At 38.2% G+C, this 13,645-nt stretch overlaps 1 protein-coding gene across 1 annotated transcript in view; it reads left to right on the plus strand.

The window, feature by feature from the left end:
* Window positions 1–13,645, plus strand: part of MRPL3 (mitochondrial ribosomal protein L3) — a 28,462-nt gene that overhangs the window by 13,402 nt on the left and 1,415 nt on the right. The window contains exons 7-9 of the mRNA XM_083825880.1: window positions 2,920–3,028; window positions 4,599–4,676; window positions 5,684–5,761. Coding sequence (XP_083682006.1) covers window positions 2,920–3,028; window positions 4,599–4,676; window positions 5,684–5,761 — 265 coding nt within the window. The remainder of the gene's footprint in view (window positions 1–2,919; window positions 3,029–4,598; window positions 4,677–5,683; window positions 5,762–13,645) is intronic.

Genomic DNA, 13,645 nt, shown 5'->3' on the forward strand with positions numbered 1-13,645 from the left:
TGGGACCCAGCTAATCATGCTTCAATGGAGCTAAGTAAAGTAAGTGACTAAATTCCATGTATTACAGAAAAGTGGTGTTATACATATCTATACATATCAAGTCTGCTAAAGACAGACCTGATGCATACTTGTTCCAGAATGAAACAGGGCTGTACTTTCTTCTTCTTATAAATTATTTAATTGACTGTATGTAATTTATAAATCTTTCTTTTAAATCAGGATGTTGATTGAGAATCATGTTGAATGGAGAACTAATGTTCAAAGAATCAGAAGATAAAGTGTATTTGTAGGTAATTCAGAGACCTTCATTCAGTTCTTCACACAGGAAAAATGAAACTATTCTAAAAAAAGTACTGAATAAATATGATGAAAGAGTGTTAGAAGTTAGTAAAGCTTTAAGTGGTATGTAATATTCTAGTTTCACAATTGAGATCTTTCTTGACCTTTGCCATAATATTTCAGATATTGGAGACAGTTTTTGTATTCCAGATTAACCATAAATGTCTAAAGACATCCGTTCATCAGCACGCTCTTTTTTCAGTCAGTCCATACTTACTATATATTTCCTAAGCCTTCAGTATTATAAACTCTGAATCTTTGTTCACATTAAAATGTGAATGTAACTGTGATTACAGTTAATCACAGATAAAATGTGAATGTGTGTGTAACTGGAAAAGACCAAAAAGTAGTTCAGCGTTGTCTGTTGCTTAAATCATTAAACACTAGCAACTCTTATCGTTTGATATAATCACTCCTTTTTGAAGATAGAGCATTTGATGAAGTAAATATTTTCTCAAAATGCACCTCTTACAAATATTAACCATTTCAAGCAACATTGCTTATTTATGTTTTATTGAAAAGTACAATTTATGGGATTAAAAGTTGCTGATGTTTAAGAACAAACCACCTGAATGAAATATTGAGGTGATTCATGATGTCAGGGATTTTGCTTCTTGATTGAAGTTGACAGTCGTGTTTTCTCTTGAAACGGTAGCTTTAGCTGATTGTCTGGTTTTCTGTGAATTGCAAGAACATTTCTGCAGCTGAAGAATTAATCATGCCCCCAGTCTGCTCTCTGGTAGCTGCACAGCTGTTGTTATGTGACCCGCTTGCAGTTTGGTTTTGGAGGGTTTGCTGATTCCATCTTCCAGCTAGAGATGCCAGGAGTAGTCTACTTGGAAAACGTGGCGAACAGTAGATAGCTTTGAAGAAGTAACAGTGGTTTTGCAGAGCAGATACGAGTTCTCCTATGGCTCTAGTTTCTGTTCTGTATTTTCAAAGTTACTAACATCTACAGGTTGCTGAAGGATTTAAAAAAAAAAAAAAAAGCCACTCAAACCATGAATGGAAGCAAACTTTTTCCAGCCTTCAACGTTCAAGCTACGGCTTGCTGGCTTGCTTGTTTTTTTTTTCTTCCCTCTTTCAATAGTTGCTGCTTACTGTGACTACAGGCTTTTAAAAAAAGCTGATTCATGTGTCCCTGATCAGGGAGCCCTGCTCCTCCCTCTCACAGATGCCCTCAGCTCCCTGTTACGTCCCCCCACTGCACCAGCATCTGTTGGTCTGAAAAAGTCTTGCTGGTGGAAGGCACTTGCACGACTGGTCAGCCAAAGGAAGGAATCACTGCTTTAATCGTGTTCTAGTGTTCCTTAATTAGTGGTAGGAAATGAGCAAACCAAATTCAGTACTATCTAACCAAAGATATTGATTTTAGATGCTAGGTATCTTTCTGCTGTGCTGAACTTAACTGGAATGGACTACTAGGTTCAGACTAGGGAAGGGGAAATCCAAGAGACAGATGCTGCACAAGTCATGTTTCCTTAGGGGTCTGTGGCTTTAGAGAGTCTTCCCAGTTGTGGCTGCTTTTAACTGTATTTTTAATTGCTGTAGGCAATGAGGCTAGCCATCACAGGAGAATTATTCAAGTGGAAGAGGAAAGAATCCGATTTTTCTATATGTGGATGTTTGCAGCATTTGTACGTTTTTCTCTCTAGTTTTTAATGACATTACTTTTGTGATCAGGGGAGTAGGTAAGGTGTTGTCCATATGTCCAGCACGGAGTATGCGTGCTCGTTCCCAGTTTTATTTTCCTGTGTCTAACGCTGGAACTAACAGGACTGTGGCACTGCAAAGTGCGTTAGCAGAGAAAAAAGGATTTCTGTAAATTGGATCATCTCGTAACATTAATTAATCAGTGCAGTCACAAACCCTGTGGACAGACGTTTCCTTTTGGAAAATGACAATGCGGGTTTAAACACACACTGTAATCTACTTTTCTCATGCAATGGTGAGCCAGATTTTCCTATTGAGCCTTTGCTTGCAATAAATTGAACTCCAGAGCCAGTAATGATATTTGCTTGAAATATTAAGGCAGTGAAGATGCATTTATTTTGTCTTAGAGCTTATTTGTCAGATGGGTCCAGACCAAATGTGTTAACTGCTTTTATTACACACACAATTGTTTTCAAGAGACGAACCTACTGTAGTTTGGAAAATAAATGGTCCTTGGCTTATTTTGATGACAGTCTAAGCAGCCTTCCCTTCTCTCTCCTGGTGCGTACCGCCTTTCATTAAGTTTTGGTATGTGTTGTTATACAGTTAATTTTCTTTGTTTGGTGTTCAGTCTTGCTATTAGTTAAAGTTTCATTGTAGTACTATGTACAGAGGACCATCACAGCAAGGAATGTTTTTTATCAGTCTTTTTGCATATTTGACTCCCTTCTAGTGCTGCTTATTCTCTAAAGCAATATTGAAATATTGTACGAAAATATGTTTGTGGTATAAAATACAGATATTTTAAAAATATTTTCATGAACTTTGCTAAAAGTAAAAAGATCATGAGCCTGACTGAAATTGTTTATTGCTAGAACCTTTATTTTAAGGCTGACTAACCTAGGTTTATTTCTGTCTTCTTTTCAGAATTGGTAAAGGATTTCAAGGTGTCATGAAAAGGTGGGGATTTAAAGGCCAGCCTGCAAGCCACGGCCAAACTAAAACTCACAGACGCCCTGGAGCAATATCTACCAATGTGAGGATTCTTATTTCTTCTCACTTTCTGATGTAAATATTCTTCTGTGTCTTTAGAACTAATTACTAAAAATGAATTGTTTCACAACAGCAAGCTGTTACCATCTACTCTGTGGTAGGAGAGAATCTCAAATGTTTCAAAGGAGGTTCAGAAACCTGTATAGTAAACAATCCAGATAGCTGTTCTTGTATGTCTTAATTTATGAATATTTATTGTTGGTAAGTAACTAATCAGATGTTTTAACTGAGCAAATTGTGGTATCGTACTATAGCTGAGAGAAATAGTCTTAAAATTTCAAAGAGAGTTCTAAAAATCTTTTATCACAGCATTTATACATTGGAAAGGATATACCCTTCGCTTTATACTGCAGATATTATGCTATTCTTTGAAGAAGTAGGTGGTTGTACTGTGGAACCCCAATTCCTTTTATCGCCTTTCCTGGTTTGTGTAGCTGTTTAATGAACTCTTCCATCCCCAAAATAGCTTCTTGGTTACTTAGCATTTTTAAGCAGAGTACAGAATATTTTAAAGTTTCAAGCTATAAACAATATTGCTTTAAAAGTTCTTTGGAACACATGCTTCAAAACTTTGTCCCTGTAAAGCTTGCATAAGATATAGACTGAATGAGGAGGACTTTTTTTAAATCATTCACTACGCAGAATGAAAACCAACTGAGTCACAGTATTGAACATGAATGGTCTGATATTTTCCAGTCTAGTGTTGACCACCTCACGTATTTTTGTGATCCTGCATTGTGTAGTACAAAATCTTGTCCCTAGAACTTGTTGTTGATTTCCTGAAATCAAGACTTGCGTAAAAGTTAAATAAATAAACATAATTAATAATTAAGAGTGGTACAGGAGACTGAGTCAAATCCCTGGGTAATGCTGTAGAACTGAAAATTATTTCGATTATTCCTGCCCCCTCCTTTTTTTTTCCACACTTGTTCTCCAAGTTATACTCAGCCAAACAAAAATGGGATACAGAAATTACACAATAGCAGGACATGTATTTTTCAGAACAGAATTTAAAATGACATGCTTTTAAAAAAAAATAATAATCTGTTATCAGTATAAAACTTGTGGACTGGAGGGAAGGGAGAAACTAAACTACGGTATATCTTAACTTTGGCAGGGCTGCTCTGGAGCCCTGTGTGGGCATCCACAAGTATTTCAGGGGAATTTGTCAGTTGCTACTGACTGTGATGTAGTTGAGAGTAGTGTTTTGACAGCCATTTTAGAGAACTGTACCTTTTCTTGTTTTTATCTAAATGAAAACATAGGATGAATGAAGATTTTGATCTGTATCTATAACCATTACATATTAAGAAAAGCTAGAATCCCTTTGTAAGTAATAGTACTGTAACAGTGATTTTTATGATTGAGGTCAAGTGTTTAAGATAACAAATAGAGTAATACCTAGCATCCATCAGGTAAGGATTAGCATTTAAAATGCTAATCAATATTAGATGTTTTCAACATTGTAAATACCAGCATATTTTCTTGCTGTAACACTCAGGTTTGAAAGTACTGCTTGCAGTTACATAATTTTGGGGCCTGTTTTTATCTAGAAAGCTGCAAAAGTTTACCGTGGAAAGAAAATGCCTGGTAAAATGGGTAACATCTACAGGACATCTTTTGGGCTAAAGGTAAGTACCAACCATACTAGAATGTGCATGAGGTGGTTGCATTGCCAAACAGTGGACTAACCATCCCTGTTGCGGTGTACTGTCTGTCATTTGTTAGAGGTAAGCAAGTTGGAAACACAAGAGCAGCAAATATGTGCTCCTGTCTTGTGGCTTACGAAGAAGGTATCTAACTCCCTTTGTGTATATACAGTCCTGGGGACTGGGATTTCAGGTGACGCTTGCACATCTCTTGTGTTTTTCACTGTTTACCTAAACTTCTGCTTTGCTGTAGAAAAAGCATTGGGCCTCTGGCGTTCTACAATATATGTTTTTATGTCAAATGGGTCGTTCAAACCCAGATCAAGTCTAAGTTGTCTGAAGCCATCCTTACTTTATTGTGGCCTTTCACTTTCCTGTGTGAAAAGGGGACTATAGTTTCTGTTTAGATTCTGATGTGTGCATACCTGCAGGAGTTCTTGGGCTATTACACCCACTATTCTTTCTCTGCAGGCAACCTCTGTAGTTTGCACAAAAGCATATTAGCCTCCAGGTTCTGAAAAAGTGTGCTGCTGCTCTCTAACTAGAACTTATGTTTCATAACAAGAAAATGCGCATATTCAGTTGAGCACCTCATAGAATTAAGAAATTAACAAATGGTTGCAATAACATTTGCATGAACATATTTGTCTTAATTTGTCACATACGAATTATACAACAGCTCTTGCTGTTAGAGGGGAAAAGAGAGTTAGGAATTTCAGTTGGAGTTATGCTGAGCGAAGGGCTGACTTAATCTGCCTGACCATGAGCCCTTTAAAACTGTTCAATGTACTCCTGCAGTAGAAGGCTGTGCACTCAAAATAGCATGTAACCAAATTTTGTGGCACATCTAGGTCTCTGAAGAACATTGTTCTTCTTCAGAATGCCCCCTCCATTTAATCAGTTTGTGCTTTGCTTGGCTACTGTTTGTAAAGCTGGGAATAGTCTGTAAAATGAGCTCGTTGTTTTTTTGGTTTTTTTTTGGCTCCTAGGTGTGGAGGATCAACACAAAACATGACATTATCTATGTAAATGGCTCTGTTCCAGGTCACACAAATTGTCTGGTGAAGGTATGTTTGATAGTTTCAACTTATGTAGTATTAGTGAATGCTAAGCTTTTTACAGCTCTCTCCTTAAAATAGGAAAAACATCGGTTCAATGCAATCTTCATTTCTTTTGGGTTCAATCTTTTCCTATAGAATTAAAGCAAGTAGGATCATCTCTGTGGAAGGGTGATTAGGAGCAGTGGGTTACTGCTTATTCTAAACAATTTGTTCATAGCTTTGCTCAGGGGTTGTGCATGTAGCATATGATAAGCCAGTAGTCACTGGACCCTTATGGAAAGTGCTTCAGGGCTAGGTCCATCCCCTTTTAACCTGAGTCCATAGTGTGTTGGTGAGATCAACAGAAGGTTATTTACGGGCTGTATTCACGAACAGAATACAGAAATACACAGCAAGCGCTGCTTTAAAAATTATTCAAAGCATTCACATACACAGTGGCAGTTACCTTTCTAAGAAGTAATCGAGAAGACAGCTGGAGTTCACAATAATGATATGAGTTCCTTTTGCAATCAGTATAAATGTATCAGTGTCATCTTCTGTGACATTTTACAAAATTAATTGTTAATTGCAAATTTTATGGAGATTGTTTCAGGATTGTCTATGAAAAGCTGGAACAGTGAGAAGTAATATATACCCATCAAAGCAAGAAAAATAGTGCTAAGTATTTTTTTCAGAATAGATGTTTCTTCTAATTAAGTATATTCTACATATCTGCAAACATTCTTTGGAATTTTTTTTCCTTTCTGGCTTAACGGATTACAGGGCATCAAACATCTTTAGTATCATTGATTATAAAGATTGTCAGATATACAGATATATGTATAACATATTGTTTAAAATCCTCAGAAACATTGTAGGGATTTAAATGGTCCAAATTTTGAAAAGTTGCAGAGTTCAGAAAGTTCTGATATTTTGAACCAGTTTATTATGTTCTTGGCATATTTTGCTATGAGCAGTCTGTTTCTGCTATGTATTTTCTAGCTGTGGAGCACAAGTCCACAGTTACTGGGCAGTAAGTAAAGCAGAGCTGCTTTTAGAAGAGGTGATGTCTTACAGAAAAATGAAGTTTCTTTTTGTGTGTCTCTCATTGGAAGTAAGTCCTTTTTTCTCAGGGAGGTGTCTCTAACTTGATTTGACTGTCATGTCCACTCCAAGCCCGGAGAATACATCACATATTTCTTTCCCAAGATTTCAAAGTTAAAATGAGTTAACAAATATAGAGGAGAAGTTTTCAGAGTAATTTTTCTGCAGAATTCCTAGGCATGATGTAAGTGATGTAGAATTAAGACCAGTTTGACTGACTTTTCATCTGTATATCAGACTGAATGACCTTTCCTTCGACTGTGTTCTAAGTATCTTTGCTAACCCTAAGACGTGAAACTGGTACGTAGCTATATGTTAGTCTGAGGTTTAATTATGGATTGGTTGTTGGATAATATTTAACTCGTGTGTATACAAGCAATATAATATAGCTGAAAAAATGAATAATATTTGATGCCCAGTCCTTTTAGCTTGATCTTAATGGTACTCTTAAGCAAGAACAAACTTGTTAACAGGAGACTGGGCCGAGCCATCTGAGCATATCCAGTAAACTGTTGACATCTGGAATATGAAGAGGATAATAGACTTTGATTGTCATGGCAGTCTGCTGCATTACCATCTAAGTACTTGCCATTTCTAGTGGCAATTTCCGTTCAGTTCACTCACCATAGATGTTGACTGGAACTTTACCCTAGTATCAGAAGAAAAAATGCCTTCACTGCCTTTTTTCAATGCTCTTTTTTTTCTCATTATTAACTAAGTGACACAAGGCACTTTTCTTACTTCTTTGCTAAGTCTCTTTTGTTTGACATGTAGAATCTGTGTTAATTGTATTTGCAAGTTACCTTTTTGAAAATATTTCAAGACATAGTTGGACTTTTGAATTGATAACTATCTTTGTATGCTTTTTGGCATACACATTTCAGAGTTGCAGCTAATTCCATTATTAGAATTGAGGGTTGAAGATCCATGGGAAGAATTATAGGGATTTCATCCCTTAGATCTGTCTGATTAACGTAATATAATATTTGGAAGAGTTTCTAGCTAAAGTGCTACGAACTCAAATTTTCATGGGTTTTTAGTTTTAAATAACCCTGTATTTAAATTTTAAGTTTTTAGAAATTGCTTCCACTCACATATTTGGTGATAGGAGGGAGTATGTGGTTAGCAACAGCTTATTGAAAATCCTTGAGCTGGTGAATCCATTCTGTGTTTTTTATTGTCCTTCATAAGACACATGAATTACTGGAGTTGTTTTACCCTGCTGGCAGCTGAACTCCACCACAACCACTCTCTCACCTCCCCCTCCTCAAAGGGGGAGAAAATGTGATGGAAGGGACTCAAGGGTTGAGATAAGGACAGGGAGATCACTCATCAATTGTCGTCACAGGCAAAACAGATACTCAGCATAGGAAGTTTGATTTATTGCCTAACACCGGCAGATTAGAGCAGTGAGAAACTAATACCAAACTGAAAACACCTTCCCTCAATCCACCCTCATCTACCTCCCCACCCTGAGCAGCACAGGAGAATGGGGAATGGGTGCTGTGGTTGGTCCATGGTGCTTCAGCTCTGCCTCTCCCTCACGGTCAGCTCCACGTGGGGTCCCTCCCACGGGATGCCGTCCTTCCCGAACTGAGCCTGCGGGGGCTGCCCACAGGCAGCAGCTCTCCAAGACCTGCTCCCACACGGCTCCGTACCACGGGGCCCATCCCCCAGGAGCAAACTGCTCCAGCACGGGTCCCCCACGGGCGGCAGCTCCCCCCAGACCCCCTGCTCCTGCGTGGGCTCCTCTCCACGGGCTGCAGCTCCGGCCCGGGGCCTGCTCCTGCGGGGGCTCTCCATGGGCCGCAGCCTCCTCCAGGCCACCTCCACCTGCTCCACCGGGGGCTCCTCCACGGGCTGCAGCGTGGAGATCTGCTCCGTGTGGGACCCATGGGCTGCAGGGGGACAGCCTGCTTTGATCTGACATGGGGCAGTTGCTGGGGTCTGCTCATAGAGACCAGCCCCACAGCCCCCCTGCTACCAAGCCCTTGCCACGTAAACCCAGGACAATTACACATATTCATTTAAAAATATAAGGGAAGATTTTTTAATATATCTCTGAAGAGAAAGATTTAATTTAAAAAGCACATGCCGCAATACGGTACAATGTGTGTTCTCTAATTTCTTGGAGAAAATAAAACCTTCATTTAATCTTGCTGCTGTCATCTGTGGTATTTTTAGCTTGTTTTGAGCCTTCCTTCCGTGGTGTTTTCTTGTTTACGTACAGACTTTGACTTTCTATACATTGATATATGGCTGTTTGTATCTGTAGCTGAGGAGAGAAATTACGGGATATTAGCTTCCATTATTACTGTTTGTTCCACTAAATACCTGCCTGAAACTGGGTACGAGTAATGTCTAGGGGCTGTGGAACCATCTGTCTTTCAGCTCGAGAACTGGAATATCACATAATACTCTTCTTCTCTGTGCGTGCCTCTAAGAGGAAGGCATTTTTTGTTCAGTAACTGTTCATTGTTGCCTGGTAACCATGAAAACCACAGTGCACCTTAAAGCGTATATTTGTTTTATGTTATGTATTTTTGGAAACTTAGTGCATCAGCACTGTATCCAGACGGAGATGAAGCACTTAGATTTTTCGAGTTTCATCTTCACCGTAGAAGGTGCAGAAGGCTAGGATTGATGGACTCCTGGTTTAATTAGGAATCAGGTTTAGTTTGATGTTGCATGCTGAACCATGCAGTTAAATTACTGACACAAGTAATGTTTCTAGCCAACTGGAAAATTAATCAAAAAGGCTGATTTAGGGTGGATTTCTGCCTCAGTGGCAAGGTCTGATAAAATTAAGAAAATTTAGGAGTATTTTAGTCTGTACGGAACTTCTCTGCTCTAAGTGTAGCATCACAGTGAACATTTGTAAATTGTGTTATGCTATTGAGATCACCTACCTCTTGTGATACCTATTACTCTTGGTGTATCCTCTTAGGTTACAGGGCTTAGAGTTACGTACTGTGGTGCTCATCGTCTAGGAGAAAAACGCTGGTAGTTTTGTTTTTTTCCGTTTGGAACCTTATGTTGCTTGATTTTTTTTCTCCCCAGTAGATTATCAAAAAGTTCTCTCTTCAGTTATCATTCCAAGGAGAAGCATAAGACTAATTCCTTTTTTAAAGGGCTGCTTTTTAATCGAGGTGATACTGTAATATGGTATAATACAGGATGCTATAGTTTAGACTTGATAATGTTTTATGCATGTCCTATTTTTAAGACACCTCATTTTCTTAGTATATGCAATGTTGGTTACTAAATTGCCTTTTTGCAAGCTAGATTTAAACTTGAAGCATACCATTGCTTTAGTGTAGTACTGTGCTTGAGCTAAGAAACTTCTAAGTCCTCGGCTACTGCTTTTTTCTTCCTTTTTTTTTTTTTTAAGAGAAGTCTGTAGTAGTTCACATCCTACTTATCTCACTGGCCAGTATTGCTGTCTGTGTTTTTAGCTGCTGACACCTGTGTTAGGTGTGCAGTGCTCAAATTGAGGATGTGTAGGAATAGTATGATACCTTGACTTTTTTTGTGTTTCATGTCCTGGACCTTGATAGAGTGGTGTAAGGGTTTTTTTGTTTGTTTTTTAAGACAAAATAAGGCTGATCATAAATTGGCTATAATTATTGAAGTAAATTTTCTGCCTAACTTCAAAAAATAGCATAGAAACTGAGCTGGGTAATGTATGACACTTGAGATTATTTCTAAAACTGAGTGTATTGAAACACATTTTTCTGTCTAGCAAACAGTTTGCATTCTTGGCTGTGGTTGCTAACACAGCCCGAAGCCCTGTTAAACAGCAAATGTGAATTGTGACTTCAGCGTTAAGTTTTGATGCCTGTTTAAGACCATATTATTTTGTGTTGATAGATTTCTGAATTTGTATATACTACCTATTTTTGCTGTCAATATATGGGACGTGCATACATGCACATTAAGTATCTGCAAAACTCTTTGACTGTTTTAAAGATCTAGTGCCAAAATAATGATCAGGTCCAATTTCAACTTTCTCACGTTTTTCTCATTTACAAAACTTCACAGAGAATATACTGTAGCGTATTTATACTACTATGCACAATGTCTATCTATAGGATAGTGTACTGTAATATACAGCAATATTAACAGTAGTTAAGCAAGCCAAGTGGCTATGTTATATTGAGTTATACAGTGAATGCTTATATGGATCGTAACAGCTAGCTGGGTGCTCAGCCCACTTCCTTCTCTGAGTGAGAGCTAAGTTCGCTGGATTTTAATAACGCAGAGCATTAAAACTTACACAGATGTCATGGGGTTCTTCTGGTTTTGTTTGTTTTTTCCATTCTTTTTTCCTTTGAGAATTGTCAGGAAGAGAGTTGAAAGGGATCAGTGCTATCAATTGTGAAAATACTGGATTTATATTGCCAGAAAACCTGCAGAAGAGCACTTAAAATCTTAGACATGGCGTCATTAAACTTTTGAGTTGTAAACTGTTTTTTCTCAGGGACTAAACACAGTTATGAGAGAAGCTTATATGTGAATTATTTCTACATAATTACACAACTGTTAGAGACTACAGCCTTATTGTGAAAGGTTACCAAAGCAATTGCTCATACAGCAGTTTCAATTTAGAATGTAAAAAATATTCTGTGAACTTCGGGAAGGAAGGAGGGAAGTGAAATGTTACTTGAGACAGCTTTGGATTTTTTGTTCTAAAGCATAGTTTTGCAGCTGTGGGATTTTGACTCTGAGGAGTAAGGTGAAAGACATTCAGTGGCATTTTTCCCTTTATTAGGGATGCTCTCAGAAGATTACTGTGAGAACAGGAAGAGCTGTGCTGGGTCATGCACAGTACAATGTTAATGCAAACAAATGTAACTGCTACTGTGTACTGTCTAGCTTCCTTATAATGCTGCAAAGTTGTGCAGCAGAGATAATAAATACAGAAAACTTTCCGTATGTTCCATCCTTCCTAAATAAAAAGTAGGCCGTCCATTAATTTTATTGAGAATACAGAGAAAATGTATCATGTTTTAAGTTGCTAATTGTAGTTTTCAGATGTAAAGTGAAATTGAATTATCCTTTTGATAGGAATAGTAATACCTGTCTAACAACTTTGGGAATTTTGAATGAACATGCCTCTTTCTTACTTCTATCTGGTATTGATGCTTCAAGACGATGCTTCAGGAGTAGAGCTTTACTTGCACTTGAAAGCCTTGAGTGTAGAAAAAGACAGAAAAGGAGCTAGAGTTTTCACTAGTCAGAAAACATACTGTATCAGTTATAGTGATCAAAAGACAGAGCATATCAGAAGAAAATAATTTTAACACCCGCCATGGCTCATGCTCTTGGGATCTACCAAGCTTCTGAGGAGTTTAAAAGGGGCAAAATGAAATGTTACTGTACAGTGGCTGGCTGAAAAGGTCCCTTAGGAATCCTGAAGCTTCTTTAAGAACACTCCTTATTGCACAAAATGCACTATCTGCAACAACATTAAGGTTGAACAGAAATCTTACATTTACTTAGATAAACTAATGCAGGAGAAAGATTAGAGTGTTGGGTTTGCCTTCAGTTAAGAACAGATGTCTCACTCATAAGTCCTAGGATAAGAAATACCTGCTTTAAGAAAAGAAAGGAAGAAAAAAAGGGGGGGGGGGGGGGGAACAAACATTTAAGTTCCTTTCACTTTCCAGGTGTCCAAAACAACCTGTATGTAGAACCACAAGATGGTTTGGGTTGGAAGGGACCTTAAAGATCACCCAGTTCCAACCCCCTGCCATGGGCAGGGACACTTCCCACCAGACCAGGTTGCCCAAAGCCCCATCCAGCCTGGCCTTGAACACCTCCCGGGATGGGGCATCCACAGCTTCTCTGGGCAACCTGTTCTACAGCCTCACCGCCCTCAGAGTAAAGAATTTCTTCCAAATATCTAATCTAAATCTACCCTCCTTTAGTTTAAAGCAATTACCCCTTGTCCTATCACTACACTCCCTGATAAAGAGGCCCTCCCCAAATATGTAATACTACATATTTATTTCAAAATGAGAATAAACCAAAGTAACAAAAAAAATAAATATGAAAAACATTCTAGTAAGATGCATATGAAATAAATAAGATATCAGAAATAAAGCAATTTATCTTCATCTTCCTATAATATTGTGGCTAATGTAGAGACCATGGATATTTTCACTATATTTCAGAAGAGAGGTGTAGCAAAGAAGGCTTATGCTGTGTCATGGGATGAGGGAGGAAGAGAAAAAGGAAGAAGGGAAATAATAGGTAACTGGTGAAGTTACTAAAACATGTTTATCTAGTAAAAGAAATAGCAGCAGTATATTGAAAGGGAAATGTGACTTCCGCAGTTCAGGTGGAATGGTTGAAGCTGTTTGATTTTGTTTCCCATGAGCTCACTGTTGCTGGAGCTGTTGCAGCTCCAGCTGTTGTCTTTGGACCTGCACCTCAGCCTAGTTTATTCCATGTAGATACGTAACGTGAACTGCTGTCTGCCCTGGGCATGGGTACTTCAGTAGTTATGCATGGCAGTTGACAAGTGAACAGGAGGTGTCTGGTGGAAGAGTAATGGTCTACTCAAAAAGCTAAGTAGCCATCCTAACCAGTATGATGCGTTGAGCCTTTCTCCCCCTTGTTCTTTGCAAAAGGCTTTCTTTTGTTTAATAAACCTTCATTTAGAAAGCTGTTGGAACTTCTTTGGATAAAATAAATAGCAGTTTTAAAAGCTCAAGTTTAAGTCATTTATTGTGCATTTCATCTGCAGGAATCCTCATGGACTTCTGCAAAGGCTCAAGTAATAACAGATATGAATCTGGTAAA

This window comes from Anser anser, assembly GCF_964211835.1.
Source record: "Anser anser genome assembly, chromosome: 2".
Lineage (NCBI taxonomy): Eukaryota > Metazoa > Chordata > Aves > Anseriformes > Anatidae > Anser > Anser anser.